Source organism: Argiope bruennichi, chromosome 2, assembly GCF_947563725.1.
Source record: "Argiope bruennichi chromosome 2, qqArgBrue1.1, whole genome shotgun sequence".
In the NCBI taxonomy this organism is placed as follows: domain Eukaryota; kingdom Metazoa; phylum Arthropoda; class Arachnida; order Araneae; family Araneidae; genus Argiope; species Argiope bruennichi.
This window is the reverse complement of record NC_079152.1, coordinates 138,982,172-139,008,133: the sequence shown is the minus strand read 5'-3', so window position 1 is coordinate 139,008,133 and position 25,962 is coordinate 138,982,172. Positions and strand designations below refer to the sequence as shown.

Below are 25,962 nucleotides of genomic sequence, written 5' to 3'. Positions count from 1 at the left end.
ATTATATTAACTGTTAGCTAACTTTGCTCGGAATAAGAGTATTTCCATTAAAAAAATATAACTATCAGGCGACAGACACGTAGTTTTCACTAATACTCTTTATGCTTCAGTAATTGTGAGCAGCACGATTTCAAGACAACAAAAGTTTCATATCAAACAGATCATTGGAGGATATATGGTATAAACATCATATATGAGAAAATAAAGAATAAATAAATAAAAATTAAAAGACAAAGGAATGCTAACGCGTAAGTTACTGAAAATATTTTTAAAAATATATGTAATATTTTAATGTAAGAAATATATTTACATAAAAATATTACAGGACACAAAATTCTTTCATCAGCTGCAATTTAATTTTGAATTCAGAAAAAAAAAAATCAACAGCGCCCGACACCATTTAAATATAGCAGCTTCTCGAAAAATTCAGAAAACAATAAAGATTTTTAAAAATTGCGAAATATACTCATTAATTATTGACACCTTTTAAACAATGATATAAAATTCATTAACAAACAAATAAATATTTTATCACTGATCAACGGTTTACTGACCTATCACATTTTCCTTTTTATACATGAATCGGAATATATTCTACAGTAAAGCCACTTTGTCAATGGGGAGGGGGGTATTCATTAACGGGTCGCCTGCCCAAGAAAATATTATCAGCCCTAACTAGACAGAAAGTATTACATATTTGAGAGGCAAGTCATCCAAAACAGGAGTATTTATTTCCTGCAATTCTAATCAAAATCGCGAGAAACCGCACCGACCGAGCTCATTCCATACAGAGAAAAGATTTCTTCACTTGAATTCCTTCCTGTTGAGAACATGACGTATTCGTTTCAAGGAAGTCTCGAAATGACATTTCGACAAGAAACAAACGAAGCATTAGCAATCCAAGAAAATTCTGATTGAAGGAGAGGGGAGGATGAGACAGAAATCGCACCCCTACCAAATGATAACAAAAACGGACCCGATCGCCATAGCGGTAAGGAAAAAAAGGGAAGAGAAAGAACGTCAGTCGGGACCATCTGTCGAGCCACGGGGAGGGAGTGGAGGGGTGTGTTGCGTGCCACATGTACCTCTCGCTCCTGTGGAATGCGGTCCTGGCCAGTAAGTATAGTCTGAACAATGGAGCGTTCCCTACGCTCGTGCGATGGAACTTCTTTTGGAATGCCTTTTTTCTTTACGGACGAAGTCTTTTCACCACTGGAAATTGCTTTTAATTATGGATCGGATGAGGGGGGGGGGGAGTAACGAAATAAAGGAAGATAATTCTAATTATTTTTTCCCCTACTTGGCAACTTGGAAGCAGATGCTAAAGAAGCAAATTAATCTTCTGAGAAAGCTGAGTATTTAAATATTTTTTGTTTAACACTTTCTAAATATATATATATTGCAAAGAACTAAATGATTATCGTTAACACTCCGTTCAATTTTCCCTTCACATTTGATTTCATGATGTTTAGAATCATGGAATATTGCATCAGAGAAATTTTCACATGCATATTATATTATAACAGATATGAATTATGAAATAGATAATAATAACAGATCATTATTTGAAACTTAACAATATATTAAGTTCAATTTTTTTTAAATGTCATTTATATAATTTTTTAATATAACAGATTTCCCATTTGGTTTAATTTAAAGCAAGAAATATATACATTATAATATATACTGAATTAAGACCATTTAACTTAGCTGAACTATAAAAATGATTACGAAATTAAAATTATTGATATTGTAACTTCATATTAATTTTCTAATTATTTTCTTATTGCACCTTAAACTTTGTGAATGAATATAAACCGTACAGAATGCTAACATTAAACGGTACTCAAATTACGATAATCAGAATTAGTTGAAATACCACAGTACTATTACAGCGAGCAATAAAACTAATCATTAGACCCCGTTACAATCAGTAGATAAAAGAAATTGAATCTCTTTTGCAAAAAGGCATGACACATAGAATTAGTTCGTTTAGATTAGAGTCTCATTTTGAAACAATATGAAAGTCAAACTGAGCAATTTTGAACCACGATCATATAGTAAAGACAATAATTGAGCCAATACCGTTTTACCAAAGTAGACGTATATTTAGCCCTAGGACATAGCTAAATATCCAAAATATAGCTAGGGTGAATATTAATTGCACCAGGTCCGTATACACGACAGAAATATACGTGAATCTCATGCTCATGAAGAGTTACTAGTATTTCTGGAATTCATCTCCTAAATATTAAGTGAAAAATTTATTTATGAATAAGGTGACAAACAAACAAACAAAAAATTCACATCCCATAGTTTTTGAAAATATTACTTATGTTGTCGGAAACAGTTTAATAAAATTAACAAAAGTGATTATCAGATTGTGCATCAATAATTGTGAAATAAAAGTTGCATAATTGAAACGCAGATGCACTCGGCAGTATGTCAATAGGATCAAAATGTTTCATATCTTATATCAAAATCTTTTTAGCTATCTTTTTTGTACCATGTGCCATTACGAACTTGCGTTAAAACAATGCCAAATGCGCCGTTTTCGAAGCCAGAAATTTAGTGAGCACAGCTGCGCGGTATTTGACCTTACAGAAAGAGTAGAGTGAGGGAACTGATAAGACTCAATGGAATACGCCCTTATCAGATAGGGAGTCGGATAACACTAGAATGACTGGAATGGAATGGTGATAAAAAATAAAAGTGAAATAAAACGCTAATCGAATACGTTACATGAAAAGCACATGGTTACATAATGGATCAGAATTGGTGATTGTATTTCGACGAAAATCTTTTGAAAATCTTATTCATTTTATGTCTTTGATGATTAAAAATGAAATTAATATTTTAATAAAAAACAGTTAAAATGGAACTGTAAACAAAATAAAAATAAATACCTTCCCTATTTTTACTTGGAATATTTAGTTATTGTATTAACTATTTCATTTAATTTTCCATGTACCAGATATTTAAAAAATAATAATTTAAGAATGAATTTCTTTGTAGAGGAGGAAAAGCGAAAGGAAATATATATATATATATAAATTCAAATTTATAAAAAAAAAATGAATAACTTTCACGGATAAGATGACATACCCTACCAATCCTGCAGGTTGTGAAGAAAAATAATTTTTTTCCCCAAAAAATGCCCATTTCTTCCAAGACGATTATTAAAATACTAACAAAATATTTGGCATATATTTCATGATACTCTCTAGGGAATGAACCAAAAAATGTAATATTGAACCACTGTAAAGTTATGCTCCTTTAAAACTTTGAAATTGCTTCATTTTCATCATCATTTAAATCATTTAAAAAAGTTTCCAAATGTCGCCAGGTACCTTCATCTGACTATATAAAATTTGAGCAAACGATTTTCATTTTTTCAAATTGAATATTCAACTTTAAGAATTTCTTTTATGCCTGCATTTTAAAATAATAGCGAATAATTAATTTCTGTATTTACTGCGTCCACCTCCAATATCAGAAACTAAAAAGTACTAGTATTAACTTACTTATTTCCGATCTAACAAAATTCCAAACGATGCCTCATTCATCCCTTATCTCTGAGGGGGGGAAAAAAACCATATTATTTAGCCACATGACCGAGAAGAAATAACTGCCTAATTATAGTCAGTCTGATACCGAGGCGAGAGGTCCCTATGGATTTATTTAGCGCAAGGAACTCGTAGCGCGTCTTTATCGAAGAGACATTCCAGGAAAAGCAAAAACGGGCTAAGTTTAGAAAAACGGAAATCCGAAGCAACAAACCCCACGGCTATTCGCAGGGGGTAGGAGGGGAAAGGAGCCGAATTCCACACGCGCCATCGAGGGCAGGGCCAATCTCCGCTGTTTTATTGGCATTCACTTCTCTTCCCGCTTACAAAAGGTAAACACGCACGCTGCTCGCATTTTTGTTGCCTGCGCGGACATCTGCTGCAAAAGGCATCAGGCGAAAGATATATTATGTACAAATGAATTAATAGCAAGAATATTGACTTTTATTAATTGGCTGAAATTTCGGAGTTGATCAGGAAGAAAATATTTGCATGTCTTCATTAAAAAATATACACAATGTGTGTAATGCAAGATACTTTTACGCAAAATATTTTAATACACAAAATCCTATTACAGCTGCATTTTACTTTAATTAAAATATAAATGTCAGACACACCAAATAATTTTTAATGTAGTATGAATTATCGATACTTTTTAAGAATGGCGCAAAATATATAAACACTGTAAATAGCAACTCGATGGCCAATAAATAAACTGACTAAAAATATACATGTTTTCGTTCGACAAAAAGAGTAACACTGCAGATAATCTATTTTACATAGGGAAACATAATTTTTAACTAAGGAAAAATTAAACATTTATTTAGCCGTCTAAAGTTCAAAGGAAAAGCAGAAATGAACACAAAACCAATTATTCCGTGCAGCATCAACGAGCTGGAAAGATAAAATAGGCACTAAACTCTTATTTTGCTTCATTAGTAAGTACATGTTAGAAAATCAAAGACATGCATTAGCATTTTAGATTCCCACAAATCACAAACTTATAATGAACTTTCACTTTTATGAATATAGATGAGTTAAATGGAAATTAGTTATTGGAAATAAAATAAAAATACAATTAGTAATTAGTCCAAAAAATAAACTTCAAAAACCTAAATCTATAAAATAAACAGAAACAGAGAAAAACGATAATTTTTATACTACAAATTATAATAAAAAATTTCCAATATAATAAATAAACAGTAGGTAACTACAATAAATATAATTACCATTTTAACAATATTAAGTTTTATAAATAATTCTAATAAATTATAAAGCATTTTGAATACAGCAATAAAATAATGAAATTTTTATATAAACAACACAATATCTAAGGTGTTCTACGCTTTTTCTTAACATGGTCAAATAAAATATAAATTTGGTGGATAAAAAGTTAGGACATATATACTGCAAGATTCACACGAGGCCAACAATCGGGGCACAATAGAAGGCCACGCCTACCGCAAAAAGATCAAGTGACCTCCATGGGACGGTGGCAAGTAGTAACTATTATTTGCCATTGCCCCGACAATGTCTCAACATTGACAATGACACCAGAAAGTCAATTATTGAGCGCAATAGTTGGCGTCGTGTGAACACACCTTTACTAACAAACAACAATTTGCAAATAAATGTTAATGTTTAAGATTTTTCTTCACTTCTAGAGCGTAAAATGAAGGGGGAAGGTAACTTTAATAATTTGACATTTATATGCCATTTAAATATACAACTGCATTAATGTATTGCAAACTGGAAAGTTTCCAATTTAATATCTATGAACAGTGACTAAATAGAGATTCAAGAGAATTTTATATAACTAGCCATCTTTTTCACCTAAATTATTCACTTTTTTTAAAGTTGTAAAATATTATTGTGGAATTCATATATATATATATATATATTTTAAATTTACTTTGTTATTTCACAAGATCATAAAGCATGAATTTAATTGAATAAATCGAAACAAATTATAAAGCATACAAACTAATATATTATGAAATAAAAGGCGGAAGTGAAAATTCTATTTCGGAATCGTGCACAGAAATCTTGATTTTAACATTGGAAATTATACGTGTATGAATGTTTTGATGCAACTTCATAAACATTATAAATTGTTACAAATAGTACATAATATTTTTAAAAAATTATTTGAAATAAAGAAAACCTTGTACAGAAGTGAAATTGATATCATTAAAAAGATAATTTTTTGGGTTTTAAGATAATACGAAAATCATTTTAGTGAAACAATAAGTCTTGGTCGCCAATTTCCATACGTAAGTTATGACGATTATCCAAATGGCAAAGGTTGTTATAACGATTATCCATATGGCAAAGGTTAAGTCTATTTTTCTAGTTCGGTTAAACTTTTATGCCTATTTTTTACTTTTTTCTTTTACACCTGAGTGAGTAGATTTTGCTGAACACTATCAAGAGCATTTCTAATAATATTTCGCAGCTTCATTAATTAGCGAACACTTGAAATAAGAACAGTTGTAAAAATGTTTAGTAAAGCAGTCTGAAACGTTCGCATAGTGATTCGTATACACTTTCTTGTTGCCATTCAACAACACATAATAAGTGCGATTTTTATGCCATACAAGTTTTTTTATATATAAATTACCGACAAAAAATAATAAATTTTTCAGTCACAGTTGAACAACCTTAAAAATATAAATAAATCGAAGTCTTGCATAAAATATTCAAATGCTTTAAATGAAATCTCCGTTCTCCCAAAATGAAATGTGGAGTTCGAATATTTCCTTCGATTCCTTTAAAAAAAATCCATTTCATTTTTCTAAAACGAAGAATTAACCTTGAGCCCCTATTGCTTATGTTGCAGGCCTGACTGAATACTACCAAACTGACTTATTTCAGTATTAGGAAATTCTAGGAAAAAAATTGATGCATGCCACTTAGAGGAGGAAAAACACAGATTAAAAGATTTTCCAAGGAAAAATTACGTTGCCTTCTTTATCAACATGAATCCGTTTTAAAGTAGTACTTCCCCACAGATTTGTTTTCGGTAACGGTTAATAATCCGTTATCACGCCAAACTTTTTAAATAAATAAATAATAATAACCTATATTTTGCAACAGAACAATAGCGAAATATTGTTCGTTAAGCAAAGGATTTTAACATTTTGTCTCGCTCGTTATGCGAAGTGATCATTCAACAAAGTTCGATTGCATTCTTAAAAATGGATTTAATAATGTGAGAAGCCATTATTTAAAAACAATTAGTAAATACGATTTACTAAGCCAAAAATCATTTCGAAACTTTCTTATATTTTATTTTTTCAAAATTCTTTTCCTACCTTCTCTTTTCCTCTTTAAGTCTAGAACTTACACATTTAACGCTTAAAAAATTAAACTGCGTTGAATACATATAAAACAAGCTAAACTTTTAGATTTAGTCACCAATTAAACATTTTTTTCATATGATATTAGATATTATGTTCATTATCAAATACATTCCATCCAACCTTAGACAGTGAGCCAGTGACTTTATACTGTATTACCTGCCCGTTACAATAAATGTAACATATCTGCACAAGTAAATTTAACCAACAAAAAACAAATTTCCATTACAAAAAAAAAAAAAAAAAAAGTGCGATAAAATTTCTGCGATGAGAAATTTATGAAACAAATCACAAATATATGCAACAATTTTAAGAGTCTGTGACCAAATATAACATGATTCTCGAAGGTCACGCAATAACCAACCAACGGTGTTTGGAAATGAAAATCCATCGGACTATAGTTAAGTCGCACAGAAGACATGCCAAAATAACTAAGGCATTTCACTTTTAGTTTAAAAAAAAAAAAAAAAAAAAAAAAAAAAAACGAAATTTGAAATATTCGTTTCTTGCAATTCCGTTCGAAGAATTTCCATAAGCCGGTAGTCTGAGGTCTTTTATTTCCTTGCCACCAAACCGCTGGAATGAGCTTGAAAACCATAATCACTTATTTGGGGGTGCACGCGGCAATTACAAAGGCATGCTAAGAATGTCCGCAATGCCTGATAAAGTGGTAACAACATAGTATGATGATGATTACTTCAAAGAAACTATAAACATTGCTGCAAACATCGCTATGCACTGACGTTACAGAACGACAAAGAGATAGGCATACAATGGACTGACAATAGACCAAATTCGTTTTCTCAGACATTTCAAAATGAATTACGATATTTGAAAAAAGATACAAAGATCCAAGAAAGTAAAATTTATCATTAATTTTTGTATACGGATGCAAAAATTCAAAAATAATAAAAATTGTCAATTCATGAAGAAAACATTTTGAACACTAACAAGATTAAATCCAGAAGACATAACTTTACTGAATTTAATATTTTAGAGTGAAGCAACGGGGTCGACAATATGCAACATTCAAACTGGTGCCGACGCATTCTTTATTAAACAGGACCTACATAAAATACACATTTCTTAAAAATAAAACAATTTACTCAGTAAATTGTATTGTTAAAAATAATACAATTTACTACATTTATTCAGTGTCTGCTCTGCCATTTATTCCGGGAATGCTCATTCAGAAAATATACAAAAAAATTAGCATCGTAAATAGCAAAAATCTATAACAAATCCTTTATGATCATAAAATTCGGTATTTACCAACCATTCACTTTAAATAATATTGCAGATTATCCCGTGCGCATCAATACGCTGCAATGCAATCGTTATTGAACCAAACGTTATCTCCTTACCTCTCGAATCAATAGTCTCGAAAATCTGTATCCCTAACCTCCCCCCCCCCCAAAAAAAGTATTCTGTTATAAAATCGGATTTTCTGAAGAACTTAAATGTGCTATTTAAACTATAAATCCATTAAAAAATTTAACCCATAATAATAAAGCCATCTGTTCTAAAACTTCACTGTGAGTATATCACTATGAAGGCTGACATGTACATTATTCAATATATAAACTAATAATATAGAGCAGAAATGTGGAAAAACATAACCTCGAAGGAGAAAAAGATAAGCGGTCAAAGATATATTAAAAAAGAATACTTTTCCTGGAATGTATGCGCCAATAACTACAATTCAAAAAAAAATTAGGATTTTATTTTCTAAGAATACGGTATTGAATTCAGCACTGTGTAAAACCGAGTGAATAAGAGCGATTTGTCACTTGCATTAGCTGTGAAATGCTTTATGCTCACATTCGTCAAGCAAGGCTTCCCCCCCCCCGGCAAATCCAATGCATTTCAGTTCAAAAAACTCTTTACTCTTGTATTCCATAAGTTCACAGTAGAAATCAAATTGAAAATTATTATGCAAATAACATCTAAATTCCAATTTAGTGTAGATAATCCACCGAGAACAGCTTTACATCGTATTACGGAAAAGTACACAAATTTAAAAATGAGCTCAGAATAGATAAAAAGAGCATCTTGCTCAACTATAACTTAATAATATTATCAAAATTAAAAACAAAATCTGAATAGAAAACAGAATCATCAACACCTCATGAAGATCAATCATTAGCTCTAGCGAGATTGTATTAGAATTCCTGACGGTTGAGGTATATGTTTTTATAATTTATAACGAGGATTATTATCTATTTCGTTGAAAACCTGTGAATATTTTAAATATCATAATTGTTCTAATATGATAATCCATAACGTTCATAAAATACAAAAAAAAAAAAAAAAAAAAAAAATCTTGTCTTATTGGCTAATCAACAGGGGAGGGGGGCTTATATCCTTATAGCAAAACCACTCAGAAGCCAAAAATTGTGAATTTTTTCTTTCTATTTCTTTTGTGCTTTTTATATCTTTTTTTTTTAATTCGGCATTACACAACGTTGCTTTATGAAGAAAATAACGTGGAGGAGGAACTACATAAAAACAAAATAAAAATGGCTAAGACGTCCGGCCGGCTGCTCCTGTGCGAATGTAAAAGCAAACTTGCGTGGTCATAAAATTGGCGAAGAAATTCCAATCCGAAAAGAATAAAAAAAATTAAAAAAAGGAACCTGATATTAAAAAGAGGCAACCTTGACACTGAGAAACGGGAAGGTCAAACGCTTCGGCAACAATGTCAGCGAGGTAATAAATAAATACCTTCCATCGGTCGGGCGAAATTTCACGGTTGGTTCGCCAAAACTATTCTGTTATGAGCGAAGGTTTGAAACCCCTCCTCCGAAAGAACGAAAAAGGGCAGTGTCTCCTTCCTCACTCTTCTGCATTCCTTGATAGCAAGATGCATTCAGTCACGAACACGCGGGGAAAAGATAGATGTGTCACAACCGAACAATATAACACCGAATACCTAAAAGGCAGCGGCTAGGAAATTAAGCAGAAAGAGAGGAGGGGGGGAGGCTGGAATGCGGCTTTGCACACAGAAGAGTACTTTCGCTTCTCAAAATTAAACGTTTGGGTAATAACGCTGCTGAAGGGAAAAAAAATTAATTCATAATTCTTAAAACTTACTGGTCGCTTACAGCTAAACAGAATGTTTTCAGACACTAAATCTTAATATATGAGAAAGATGCAGATTCACATGAAAGCAATTCTATTACAATAAAACATTTTTTTTTTTTTTATTAATGTGCATCTTTTCCCGTCTCGATTCTTTCAGAAAATATTTAAGATAATATCACAAAACAGGCAATTTGAAAAATATGTTATAGCTTTCATATTTAGAGACTGAGATTTTTGACTATAAAATCAATTTTCAAGTCCATACCTTTTTATACATTTTAAGAACATTTATATGCTGTTATATTATACTGATTCCTCCAAACTGTAGTACGGCCCCATCAAATTTTATTAAAAAAGATTATATTAATTTCATTTTACAGTAATCTTAATTTCATTTTAAATACAACTCTTACATCAATCATTAAATTGCATCAGTTTAAAACAGTTTACAATATAAATCTAAACATATCTAATTATAATGCTTCGGAATTTAAATATTTAAAAAATATTTTTTTCTATATATTGCCTAGTTCAATAAAAATTTTGCTTTGGGGTACACTTGTTCTTTATACGATTAAAAACCATCACTACTATCATCCCTCTTACCTTGATAAGAAATGCCATTTTGGACAGCTCTATAGAGAAATAGCTATCATTTATGCTCTACATGATGAAATACCTCTGTGTCACCAAGTTAGGCTTTACTTGAAAATTCAAACATTTAGTTAATATGTTCAGACACTTTATTTGTATTCTAATATATCTTTTTTTTTTTTAGAATGAAAAATTTAAGAATAATAAATTCAAATTTAGTTATTTACTTTGAATTTAATATAAATCAAACTCTATATCCAATTTTTAAAACTTTGAAATTTAAAACAATAAGACATGTAAAATTGGCTAAATAGCCAATTTAGAGCAAATATTATGTCACTTAATTATATCAGTTTTTTAAGGATGGGGTTGGCAGGAATATTATCATGCACTTAGAATAATTATTTTGAACTCAATAATTTGGAAACTTGGAGGAAGAAAACCAATAATAGCATAAACATCAAATTGAGACTTAAAAAACAAAAATGTCAATATTGGAAAAATTATTAAAAAAATTTAGTAATATGCCCCAAAGTTACAAAAAACAGGCAGCTTATTACTAATAATTAAACTGGCTTTTCATTAATTTTTTTTCTGCATTTCATATAACAAAATGAAAAAACACTTAAAACATGATCCTTTAGACCTGAAGAAAATGGATAATTTCAAAAACCGTAAGAAAAAAAGTTTGCAACTTCCAATGAAAAAAAAAAAAAAATTACAAGAATGAAGATGAAAAACAGAAATAAATCTAGAAAAAATACAAATAACTAAAAAGCTTTAATATTTTTTTCAGTAGTTCAAGTGATACAATGAAAAATGCTTTAAGAATGCATGAGAAAAATAACTGTCGTTAAGACAGGTCAAACAGACAATATTTAAAAGGCTGCATAGTGGATCACTTCATATCACAATGACATAGTTCATATTTTTATGTATGTCTTACAGTTGTTCTTTTGTTTGACTTTACTAAGAATTAGCAACAGATTCATTCCTCTAGCTTTGGGTGTATCAAATGAATTATGTCATCTTTTACTTTCAAAACAAAAATAGAAAAAGTTGCTGGTTAGATAAATTCATTTTTTTTTTTTCATACTATGCTTAAGAACTTTTTTTTTAAGTTTAATTACTTATCAAGTTTCATTTTTAATTTTCATACTTCTGAAATATTATTTTAAACAGAAACATGGCACTGTTTAACAGAACGATAAATAGAAACATGGCATATTTAAACTTGTATAAAACTGACAATTTGCACATAAAAAAATTAATAGCATCAAATAATTTTTTTTTGTTCTGATATACTGAAATAATGTGAACATGAAATGTTTGAAAATTTAAAAAAATAACAATTACAATACTAACACTGAATAATTATAAAATTTAAATTGTACATATTACATACCTAAATAAAATTACATTATTAAACTATAACAAATTTTAAACTATGCATATATATATTTTTTTCATTTGAAAAAAAAATTCTGTTGTCCGGAAATTTTTTGAAATAAATATGGTAGGCATATTATATATTTTAATTTTATATTTATCTATATAGTACAACTACAAGCTTTAGATCTTATATGAAATAATTTATATGAAAGAATTCATGACTTTATAGGCACATTCTGCCCTCAAAATGTACGTTAAACCCAGAGTTCGTTACATTTTTCATTCTTTTTGGTTCATTAAATGGAAAGACACGGAAATTTCTCATTTCTGCAACTGTGCAGTTCTGTCATTTGGGTTCGGTTGACAGGGTTAGGTGCCCCAGTAATGATGGACTGCAAAGAACCTGGCTTTCGTTCCATTAACATGACTGTATTTGATGAGTTCTGAAAGTGGGACTGCACAGTTCTGTCAAAGAAACTGAAAAGCTTATGACTGAAGTTAAAATTCAGTAAAACGTACTACAGGAAAATAAAAACCACAAATTTCAAAGTGAAGAAATGTTATAGTGGTATTGATAATTCCAAATAGCTTTACAGAACATATTTCCTTCAAAACCTATATTGTTTTGAATTCATTTACTGAAACTTGTTGATTTCTTTTACATCATGGACTCATTCTGAGAGTATATATTTCCTCTACAAATCAGTGAACACTGCCTCTTTGAAAAAAAAAAAAGCTTGAAAAAAGGCATGCTTTAAAATTATTTTAATAAAATTCCACTAAATTTACATTTGTTCTGCATAAAAAAGGACGCATTCAACTATTCAGTGAAATAATATTTATGCTAATAAATCACAAACAAGTTGCAAAAATAAAAATTTGGAAAAGGTGGAATAAAATATATTACATGAATCAAATCACTCACTTATTTCTACAAAATAAATAAAATAATAACTTTTATGCCTAAACAAAACAGAATCTGATACAAACTAAATGATTATATTTTGAAACCAAAAAGTTAACACAATTTTAGAGCAAATAATGAGTTCTGGCTTTTAACATTGGAAAAATATCAATAATACAGCTTTTCGATTTTCATTTTCCCCCTTTTAATTGTTTATACTTCTTGTCTCATTCAATTCCTTCTTTAACTTTATTATGAGATAACACTGAAATTCGTTTTGCTTTTCTTCAGATACTTGCAAAGACTTCATGTTTCATTTTTTTCATACCTATATAATAACTATGGGTAATTTTGCATACATAGGAAAATATTTATTGGACTTATTTTTTCTCTATTTTAAAAGCCATGATATTTAAGAAGTTCTAGGATATAACAGAAAGAAAATGAGAAATCAAAACCACATTTTTTTTAATTATGGAATAACAACTAGTACTAATAGAGATATATCACCAAATCTAAAATTTCAAGACTACAAACTAGTTGTTTTCTCCTCTTCTGAAAATACCAAGATCAAATTTCAAATAGTATAATCTAATGAATGAAGGAAAATATTTTTGAAATTAAAACTATTTGCTCTTTGATAATAAATTTTTACTACAGAGAATATATATTAATAGCACTATGATAAAATGATTTTTTTTTTAAATAGATACGAAAAATAGAAATAACTAGTACTTTTGAAGTAAATAGAAAATATAAAAATATCTAGACGGGCTAAAAAAATAAAAATAGCAAAATACATTCAACTTTTATCAGCAATTCAGATAAAATGAAAATTGTTTTAGAAGCAAAAGGAGTAAAATAGAAATAAGAAATAAATGCAACTAGATAGGTTTAATATATCCAGGAAAAGAAAATATAAAAATAAATAAATTAATAATTAATAGATTAATATTTTATCAGCAATTCCATTGATAAAATCATCTTAAAGTTACCATTTTTAAACTTGTACAACAAACAACTGCATTAAAAGTTCCCTAAAAAATCTTAGCAATAAAATTTCTGATCACAAATAAAAATATTTAGTGATGTATAGAAATCTAATAAAAAAAGCCTTTTTATAATCAGGTAAATGATTTTTAAAAGCAATTGCAACTTTAATAAATTACTGAAATACTGCTACACATAAACAATTAAAATTTTAGTTATATATTTGAGAAACAAAATGCTAACTTTTCTGTTATTGCATCGTTGAATTTAAAGTGTTTAAATTATACAGCTCAATTTCTATCAAGTTTTTATGAATTACAAGAATTTTCACTTCAGATTTCTGAACGTTAAATATATAAGAAGGCTAACGTCCTGATAAAATCATGAGAACACTTCGTATCACTTTAAATTATTAAAACCGATATAACCATATTTTCTTAGTACATATTTTTGTATAGCTAATTTTGCTTATTCACACAATCATGAGGTAAAAAACTTTGAATGGATTCAAAACTAGACTTCAAAATTTTACTTAATAAAACATTTCAATACAAAGTAATATAATTATATACAACTTTATAAATATCCAATGTTGCTCAGAATTTAAATACTTACATACATGATATTTTTAATGAAAAACAAATGTTTTATAAATTATATTAATACATATAACCCTTTTTATTATAATATAACATTTGATAGATTGTCCTTAGGCTTTGGTCACTTGCAATTACTTGAAAATTAAAAGGTACATCAGCTCTTTTAGGCATAGTTAAATAGCTACTTTAAATCAATTTTTAAAAAATTCAAAAAGATAAAAAAAACCTCAAAATGCAGTGGTAAGAGTAGATCAGTCTTATGTTCACCATATCTCAAAATCGTCTATGCTAAATTTTAGAAGGAATTCATAAATGAAGAAAAAATTGAGACAAAAAGGAATTTGGCATCATTGAAAAGGTAAACATTTAATTTTAAGATGACATTAAAATATTTTTGCAAAATAATTTGTTCTGACTTGACTGCAGAAATTTTCAGTTAATTTCTAATTAAATGAATACTTAATTAACTTATGCACTTTAATAATTTGATGGTATTACTTCTCTTATGCTAAACAATAAAATTTGGCAGCCTTATTAAGGAGGACATGTGGAATATATACACATAAATACACAGCCACAATAACTATTTAAATTAAGAAGAAGAAAATTTTTAACCATCAAATCTTAAAACAAAAAACATTACAAATTTATATATATATATATACCTCAACAAAAATATTTCTTTAATTTTCAATTGACACTATATGACTTAACTTTTCAATTTTTTCTGGTAAAAATGAATAATGACTGTATAGAGAAGAAATATGCAAGTATAATAATCTTTCAATATAAGTATATTGATTAATATATAATATAAATTTTCACATAAGTATGCTGATTTTGAACTAAACAGATGTTTTAAAATCAGAAATGAAGAATTAAATAAAACTTCAAAATTTAAATAACAAAAGACAAACTTAAAATTATACATTTTCTTAATTTTAATAATTATGACTTAATATTTTCATTAGTAAAAAAATATCACAGCTTTTTGATATTTAAAATTATGAATACGATTACACAAAAAGTAATCTCTAGCTAATTGTGCTAATATTTTTTTAAAAATTAAACATATGCATACACAGAATAATTTGCCTCTTGTTCATAATTTTATCATAAATTCTGATTAAGAGAACTGTCTCTCCGATGGGGAGACAATTCTCCCCATAGTTCCTCCCTTCCATTAATTTTAGTTCCACAACTTTTTTCTTTCTTCTTACTTTTAAATATGGCATTCAATAAATTAACCTCTAATAATTGTTTATTTCAACCAGCTAAATCCTTTAAACATCTGGAATGTAAATATATCTTTTCAAGGCACAAAACAAATAAAATTTAGCAGAAGAATGGGATTTTTTTTATGTATGCAATGTGCATGTATAATAGAAATGCTCTAACATAAAACCGTATTAACAGATAAATTTGGAAATAAATCTGTTTCATTTAACTTATTTATAATTTTTTAAAAATTTTAACATGTTAAATGGGATATAACAATATATTTCACTGTGACATAATTTAAGCAATAGTTATTAGATTAAATCTACTGCCTAACTCAGGTTTAATAATATGGTTAGATGTAAAAAAGTAGATGTAGGAGAAAAAAACTTTCTGAACTGTATTGCACTAAATTAAATTTCAGTGGAGTCTTAATTAACATACAAAATATACATTAAAAAATCTATAAAGAAATAAAAATTTATAATAAAACTAATATTTCCACAAGTTTCAGAATATACTAAAGAGATAAATGAAAAAACTTACTTCACTATGCCCTGCAGCAATGAGATGCTTGAAAGCTTGTTGCATATTGAGATTCTGATTCAATCCATTAGAACTCCAGTTAGTAGTAGCTTGACTAGCGCCACTGCTTTCGCTAGCACTGCTACTTGCACTGCTAAATTCATATATTCCCTCACCATGTGGATCAGATGTGGCATATGGTTTGAGACTATTGCGAATCTCTTCCAGTGCCTTTTCACGGTATCCATCTCGAGAAGATTTAACGGAGCCATTTGGGGGTCCTGGCGGAGTTGCTCCATTTGCACACTCCCCTTTACGATGGAGCGACTCTGCCCGCTTGACAGAAGTAGTAGCCACTGAGTAAACTGCAGAGGCCACAGAGACCCCCAGCTCCGTTGTCACACGTGTACATGACACTGGTGTTCCCACATCCCTGCGTGCATGTGGAGTATTGTCACGAATCATCGGCGGCATGCCGTTTTCGAAGTAAGAGTGGTGAGTACCATTGACGATTGCATTTTGATTCAACACTAAAAATTTTGGCTTGTTGCGGTTTTCGTCCTGATTTAGCATATGTACAGGTACCGAAGTGTTGAAGTTTTGATGCTTTCCCCCAATTTTTTCTATAACCTGAACTCTTTCTTACCTTACATTACCAACAAGTTGACAGATTAAAAGCCTAAAAATAACTTAGAATACGTTTTTTTTCACTTTAGCCTCGACTTTACAACACCGACTCAGTCGGTGATGAGTCGATTGCTTGCAAGACTAAAGTAAAATCTCGTAAGGGCTTTTTCTTACGCATGTTGGATGCTGAATTTAAGGCTGTTACGAAACAAAGAACTAGGCACTTTTGGATGGAACATTTTTCTGAAATTTTTGAAGTGACAGGTATCCAAAGTTTAATCCACTACATGGCACACATTGCAGAAACACAACAAAACATTCAACTGAGAAGGCACATGGTATATCACTTTAGTTGAAGGCAGAATCTGTAGCAGGGAAATGGTGTATTCCATTAACAGAGGTGTAGCCATACCATAGCCAACATTTTATAAATTTCCTGAAAAAAAATTAATTCATTTTAAATATATAGAGTAATGAATTGCAATCATTTACTTATCATATTAAAAAACTAATATAAAGCAATTAATTAAAAGAATTTTATTTACTGAGATGCATAAAATGGTATTTTTTCAGAGATATATGCTGCATCAACATTTATACATGATTTTACCAAAAAAATTCTTTTTTCAACATATTGTAGATATTATAGAGTTTGAAGACAAAGATTAAAATTTTTGTAAATCAAGAATGCAATATGAATTTTTTTAATAATTGAAGATAATTCATTATTAGACAAATTTATTCTTATCACAAAATCAGTAAAAAGAACATATATTTTCACATTATTAGTATCAATATTACTAGTAAAGAATACTTATAATATATATAAGAATACAAATTCTTATTATATTCATAATAAAAAGCAAAATCATTCCCAATTGCATTCACAATATAATAAAAACAAATCATATTATGCTTTAAATTTTTTCATTTACTATGTTTTCGATTTCCTGAGAAATAAAAAAATATATTACATAAAATAAGAATTTTTTTTTAATTCATTCATTAGAAAAAGTTTCAACAGTTTTCAAAAGCCAAATATAAATTTAACTAAAATTTATGAGCAGAAAAATATTCTAAAACATAGAAAAAAATGCAAGTTTAGAAGCTTTTTATAAACATTAAAATTAGACTACTAAATCACCATAAACTGACTTCATGAACTTTCTCTAATTCGAATATTATACAAATAAACACAAACAATAATAGAAATCCGATCGCTTCCGACTATTTTCTAACCATTTTTAACATCGAAACCAAAACTAAAAAAACAATTAGTAACAATTCGTACTCAACTTCTTAAAAATTTTAACTTTTTTTCTTTTGTTTCTTTATCAGTCAACAGACATCAATTAAAAATTAATATATTTACTGCTGTCCAAATATAGATGTAAAGAAAATATTACAAAACAAAAAGTATTTCGGGCCTCAGATAAAAATCCAACGTCAACATGATCCGTTTTAAACACAATACCAATTCTTAAACGTACCTTAAAGCAAATAAGATGAAGGAAAATAATTCACACACATAGCGATCGAAAACAAATAGGTATTCCTTAGTTTGATGGGGAAAATACGCTAAAGAATTCCAAAAGTATTTAAAAACAACCTTGATAGCTACCATAAAATGTCATCCGAGTGAACAGACAACTAGGAATGTTGCTCCAATACCAAATCGCTTTGATTGGTCACTTACCCCAAGCACAACACACACAATTTCAAAAGATGATTCTTGAATATGAAGGATTGGCAGTATTATTGGCTAATTTTAGTTACAAAAATATTCCTTTCTTGAAAATTTTCTTTACCCTCTCACCTGGTTGGCTGAAAGATTCCGATTTTGAAGCGGCAGTATTTGCTAGTATATACGTCCGCTATTACTTCTGCCAATAACCACATACCACAGAATAAAAACAGCATTCCATTAGCTGTTGCCACACAAAGCAGTTACACGCAAAGTTTTCGATGGTTTCAGTTTTTCTCTGTCTGTTCTTCTTTAGTAAACTGATTGTATTTCAAAAACGATTATCAATATTTCAGCGAAATTCAAACTTTCAACACTTAAATTTTAATGTTTTGTACTTTTTTATCTTTTAAAAATTCTTAAAAACGTTTTAAAGACCATATAATTTGTAAATAGCATACAAATTTTTTAAAGAAATCTTACAATTAAAATATAAACCAAATTGATTATTATTTAAAATTGAACAATTTCTAAAACATAAATGTTATTTTTCTTGCATTTTAATGTTTATTTTTGTTTTGTTTTGTTTTGTTTATGACTGTGTTTTTTTCTGTTTCAATCAGCTGAAATTTCTTAGCACACAAATGAACTTTAAAAAAAAATGTAAGATGTTGTTTCTCAAGACTATTGTTAAATTATATATTAAGTATTTCGGCATATTAATCTTCAAAACAACTTGCACTATGGAAATTTTGATTATATAATTTTTTTCATTACTGTTGACTTCGGTTTTACTTACTTAGCAATAATCAAAAATCAGGATATATTATCTTTCATACAGGATTCAACTATGCTTTTAAATTTTCTTCTTGAGAATTTTTGATCAAAAACGGGATATTAAAGATTCTGATATCAGCTTATCAACTAACAAGAAGAAAAAGGTAAAATAATGCATCCATCAGAGGCTATAACTTAAATGAATTTTAAAACATTTATGGTCATTTACAAACATTTCTAATCTAATAATCTGTATGTTCTCTGTAGATGAACCAATCATTAAGAACAACTGAAAAGCTGGGAGACATGTCTTTCAGTAGATGGAGAACTGAAAAACATAACACAATGAAAGAGGAATTTATCATGAATTGTTATAATAGTGGTTGTTCGTAAACATGCAGACAATTCATTCATCAACAAGGAGGCACACTTTCTGAATAGCTATAACAAGTTCGAAGTTTCTTCACAGCAATGCACTGATACACAGTAGTCAATTTCGTTTTATCGCGCATGAAAAATCGATACCTCACGGTAGTTGAGAAAATGTAATTCCTTTCTTCTAGGATCTATAAAACCCCTTGAAAATTCTGAAAACATTTTTCCCCTTTAAAAGCATTTATTCTAACAGGAATTGTGAAGTTGGGGGAGCATTTTCGTATTAAAAAAAAGTATACGCATGTCTCGTTTCAGAAATTTTTGTTGTTGTTGTTGGTGGTGGTTTTGGTTTTCGGTCTGAAAGGTCACATAATGGTTTTTACTTCCGGCCCATTGACTTTTTTCGTAATTTTCAATTGCTGCAAATGCACTATTTTTCTTGTATGTTTTATAATTATTCATATTTTTGTGCTATAATTTTAATGTCTATTTTTTTTTCACTTATCTAAATCTTTGATCTAAATATTTTAAACTTTTTTTAAGAAATAAGCCCCAGAAAATCTCAAAATTCTCTATTAATTTATTTTAAAATTCTTTTATTTAATTTGATTATTTTTTATACTTGTAAAGACGAAATTTTGTAACTCATTTTCTGAGATGTTAGAGTTTAAAAATTTGTAAATTTATTAAAAATTAAAATTTTGTAAATTTATATTTTTTTTAATGGCTATATACTGCCTAAAAATTTTTAGAACCTAATTATAAGTTAATCAGTTTTTTAAAATTTATTTTGACTCAGTACTAATAATAGTGAGTTTGACAAAAATAATTTATATCAAGTTTAAAACGTTTAAAATAACTCAATGGAAAAAAAGACTGTATTTTAATAAATTAATAAAAGAGTTCTTTTCAAAATCGTTTTTGATTTTGAATCATTAATGTCAGTACGGGAGTTTTTATTTTTCTGTTAATAATATCATAAAAAAAATGCTGGAAAACGAAATTGACAAATTCTATCGCAAGTTCGAATTAGAAAAATGTCATATGTGTGTGCATGCATATATATAAATCACAAATGAATAGTAAAAGTGGAACTAAAATGTAAAGCACAGGATAAAGCAATAATCAAAACAGTAATCGCACATCAGGGGATAAAATTATCGTGATCAAAACATTAATTTTAACACTAAATATTAATTTTAACAGAAATTGTATATTAAATATTATTTAAACAATTATATTTTATATACAATTATATATTGAAGGAAATTATATTGCATGCTTTTCTCCCCCCCCCCCCATCTGCTGATACGTTTTAAGCACTTGTTAAGAAATCTCGTTAACAGCCCATTTATTTTACGCAATATTAGTGTATTTAGTTTTGATGCTGTGAATATTGCTTACCTATAAAACGTAACTGAACTATTGTGCAAGATCACAATGGGATTTATAAACTTTTTATAATAAATCCAATTCTCTGTGTTTTCTGCCCAAATTCTCAGTTTCTAATCTGCTCCTAAATTCAGAACCAGTTCTAGAAGCGAAACTGCTAACGAGCCATTTAATTTCTGCCACCCCTTCCCATACTTTATAATGTAGATATATTTTTAAATGAGTGATTATAATCAAGGAATAAAAAATTTTAAACTTATATTATTCCATACATTTATAAAAGAAACTTTTACAACATATTAAAAATGAGATTAATTGTATATTGTAATAAATAATGATGGATAATATGTTGTAGAAAATATTAAAATTCATTTTTGAAGAAGATTAATGCAACGAATGAGCTTGTTTCATTGCGACCAGTTTCATATGTCAGGCTTTGTCTTCATTTATTTCAATATAAGTCAGACTCAACTCGCAGCCGGGCTCTGTATTTTTAACTAGTTGCCTTCAGTGATCAGCAAGTTAGCCAGTCTGAAAATAGGGGTTGTGTTTCATTTGAATGATATGACTTTGCGTAACATGGCATTCATGATTTCCTCATAAAGTATTTTTAAATATCACAGATATTAAAACCGTGTTGTTTCAATACACCTATTCTGATTATTTCAAATGGACTTTCTTCATAAAGACATTACTTCGGTGTTAAAAATGTCATTTTCCGGATAGTATATTTTCTAATTACATGTCATCTTCCTTGGTTTTGTAATATCCTTCTTATTCTTCACCTACCTCACTCAAATGATATCTCCTTTACCCTCTCTCTGAAATCTGAATCCCTCTCTTGAAATGAAACATTATCTGGCCTTTTATCGAAAATAGAAAACGGATCTCTAATGCAATTTTCATTGTTTCATTTTAGAAAAAAGTCACATAAGAGCTGTTATTATCATACTACCAATGCGGTCGCCACTATAAGCGCCGATCTGAGGAAGGAAAGCAAAAGCGGAAAGTACTTATGTGCATGAATAAATGTAATACAAATATAAAACAAAATAGTCGAAGGGGCGCCATTTTACATTTATTCTGAATATACATTAAAATATTTTGTAAAAATTATTACCACCGAAAATGATAGAATATTCCGTTTATGGTATAAGCACCGTAATTTGAGAATTCCTGCAATAATATCGTCACTCATTTTCGAAAACAGTTTATTTCAAATTAAAGCCTTTCACTATCTTCTTAAAGTAAAAAATGAAATTAAAGAAACCTTTTTCATTTATTTATTTAGTTGTGGCTGAATATCCTCGCTTAGCAACCTATCAACCTCTACCTATCTGAAATTTACAGAAATTACAAGGGGGGGATCGTTATGAATAACGAATACGGCCTATATTCTTTTTTCTCTTTTTTTACCCTTATCTGGAACAAATAAATAGCCTTATGTTTTTTTTCGCGTATTTTTTTTATTAATATATATTTGCTTATTCCTCAGTAATATATGCTTGTATATCGTCATTGAATAAACAATATCCAGCATCTTCTATTTAAATTTTCCATAATTTTACGAAATGAAGATACTTTTTTTCAACCAGTAACGAATTAGAAGGTCCCCCTCTCCACACATCTGTTTTAAATGAAGGGGGAAAGATCATATATGTTACTGATAGAGATTTTTTTTTCCCCCTTTTGCAAAATCTGCAAATTTGAAATGGTTGTTAATGGCGGATGTTAAACGACAATATTCACACGTACGCTAATATTCAAATCATTCATTTTCATTTTTTCTAATTTTAAGCATAAATAATTCTTTAAAATACTTAAATTATAAAATTTACAATTAAATATTTAATGTTATTAATCAAAAAAATGTTTTTAATGAAATTATGAGAAATTAATTTTTTTGCTCGTAATTTTATGAATATTTGACACGACGATTGAACACCGTCCCTTTCTATTGTTGCAACTCGTCAGTTGTCCATGGTTACCTTATGGTAAAATCGGCCCTGGTACTATAAAGGAAAAGAACAGTGAAGAGAAAGTATTATAATGGTAAAAAAAATTGAGATTTTGATAAATTCCATACTTTAGACCTCCTGCAGTTCGGAAAAGATATTTTTTGCTTTATGTCTGTCAGTCTGCGACACAGATAAGTCAAAAACTCTTTTAACTATGAAATTTATTATTTACTTCTGACACCAAATTTATAATCCCTATCAAATTTGAGCAAAATCTATTCAGAGGAAGTCTATCTGTTAGAAAGGGATGTTTAAATTTGGTAGCAGATTTAACATCTGTAGTGTAGAGACACTTGTCAAATTTTGAGCCAATTCCATCAAGGGGTTGACCGTTTATTGATCAGTCCTTTTAGAAGCATGCAAACGCGATAACTCAAAAACGCAGTGACTTAAATATACCAAATTGGTCTGAGGTTTTGTGACTGCAGTTGTAACTCTGTGTTCTAATTTTGGTTCCATTCTATCCAGAGAAAAAAAAAAAAAAAAAAAAAAAAACGTGCCCAAAATACTAATTTACCTTTATTCGAGGTATGCGAGTAATTGGTGAGAAATGTTTAAATTAACAATTAAACTTTAAATTTCTTGTTTTAAATTATTTTCGTTTTGTACTGTAAGAACATGAGTAGCGATCAACATTTGCATAGGACTCGCGGTAAACATATTTTCTTGTACGCAGATTCAGAACGGCACAGGCGTCGCTCCTCTTGAAGTGGCAGACTTCTCTTCCAAGAGAAAATGATTAACTGGCGTTAATGAAACAAGGTGCATCACTTGTGCCGTGATAAGTTCCCCTGAAGGCACCTGTGGTGTTCGTGTCCTATTGCGAGGGTAGCTGCTGTGATGGCGTGACAGTGATAGAAATGAGTGCTGGGGCAACCACCTTAAGAAAGAGGTAAGTGTGGTCTTGAAAGTAAGTTAAAGCGTCACCCATCAGACACTATTGTCTAAGTATTGATTAACTTAACATTGGAAAAAAAGCCACAATTCGGCCACTTCATTGATTGATGACGTATTCATGTTTCTGAGCTTCTTAGAGTTACAACTGCTAGGTTAGTCTCTGCTAGGTTATGGCAACTACAGGAGGTAGATTTTTCTTTCAACCTCCGGTAGTCAAATCTTTGTTATGACTCCTCGCTCCCAAAACTAAAAGAAAAAGTTGTCAGATAAACTTAATAATATTTTTCACATTAGTGTTGAGTGCAAATTCTATGCGTTATTCATCAATGAGAAATACCGATTTAAAAAGAAATATAAACCATTAAAAAACTGTAAGTGACTGAAAATTCTGTATATTATATATATGTGTGTGTGTGTATGCGCGCACACACACACATATCATGATTTTTAAAAAAGTTCATAGAATTTTTTAACGATGTTTGTTGTTCTTACTTTTAAGGAAATATTCCAATATTTTTCTTTCATCATGTCCATGTTATGGGGAAGGCAGCGCATTGTATCGAATAGAAAGGCAAAAAGCAGGAAAAAGAGACCGTGAGAAAGTATTCCTAACTTATATAGTTCCAGAAAAGAATTTGCCAAAGTAGTTTTTTTGATTTTGTGGAAGGATACGCTTTGTAGCTCCCACTGTACAATGAAGTTAATCTATTTTAGGGTATAGTTTCCCTAACTGGTGGTGACGCAGCCGTGGAATTTTTAACTTGATCCACCGAAATTCGCTCACTCATGGTTCTTGCAGGGCCGGCCATCTGGGGAGGGGGTGGCGGGTGTTATGCACTAGGGTCCTGCGGCTGTGGTGACCCACACCATGATTAAGAATTAAAATAGCGTTTTGAGCCATAATAGCAGTTATACGTTCTGAAACTATACAAGTATGTTTCCACGTGGCTGGCTGTTCCTCATTTATGAATAAGGAAATCCCCTTCAGACATGTTAAAACAGAGCGGCGCACTACTGTGCGCAAGCGGCGGCCAGAAGTCATCCAGAAGTCGAGACTGAGGTTGGGTTCAAATGGACTTGTAAATCATCAACTATTTACTTTTTTCTACATCTAATGTAATTTTTTTATGCGTGCATTTGTGTATGTTTGTTTATATTAAGTTGTTCAAGCAAAAAGCAAAACGAAGATAAATAAAATGATCAGCTACTAGCAATGAACATTGCATTACTGCTTCACCGGCCACGACCGGAATAAAAACAATTAAAGAAGAAGTTAAAATGTAGCAGTTAACGGATTTGGAAATATTCGAAGTTTAAAGCATATATTATAGTCTAGTGCAAGCGTGTAAAATATTGTTAATATAAGGTAAGTAGATTTACAGTCACTTACCTCCCCTACTAGGTAATAGCGTATAGTATAGCATTGTGGCGGATTATTTGAGCGAGGATAGAACCTGGGACCTTGTGGTTCGCAGTAACATGACCACAATACAAAAGCAATTGTTCGGGTAGCGTAGCTGTTAACTGGCTTATAAGCTATTCTCCACAGCATATAGTGATTTGATAATTCATTCTATTCACTCCTGAATACTGTTAGATATAACCATATCCATGCCAAGGATATATCCCCTTGGGTGTCAAAAAAGAAAATTTATCAGGAAAGAAAAAAGAAGAAAAGCTAAACTTCAAGAAGTCACAAGCAGATCTGTTTTCTTGGCTACAAAGTAATTCTGGCAAAGAAATTACTTCGACTTTAGAAGTTGCAATTCAAATTTCAACTAGGGAAGAAAGTTCCTCGCAAAGTACACAGTCTTGCTATGAAAATGTTGAAACAATGAATAACCGGGTGTTTATATAAATATGACCGAATCAGAAAATAATGATAAAAATGACAATAACAAATATGATCAAGAAAGTATATCCTGATTTACGGTCAAGTATTATAACTGATACAGTTAGAA

At 29.7% G+C, this 25,962-nt stretch overlaps 1 protein-coding gene across 4 annotated transcripts in view; it reads right to left on the bottom strand.

Annotated features, from left to right (window-relative positions):
* The window catches only part of LOC129961690 (serine/threonine-protein kinase Warts-like), a 74,614-nt gene extending 55,847 nt beyond the window's left edge, over positions 1–18,767 (bottom strand). The window contains exons 1-2 of one of the 4 annotated variants that reach the window (XM_056075227.1): positions 18,480–18,767; positions 16,253–17,294 (exon numbers count right to left, since the gene is read on the bottom strand). In XM_056075227.1, the coding sequence (XP_055931202.1) occupies positions 16,253–16,804 (552 nt within the window). In that variant the 5' untranslated portion in view covers positions 16,805–17,294; positions 18,480–18,767. The other 3 variants (XM_056075225.1, XM_056075229.1, XM_056075228.1) reach the window with 3 other exon arrangements.
* Positions 18,768–25,962: the final 7,195 nt, after the last annotated feature.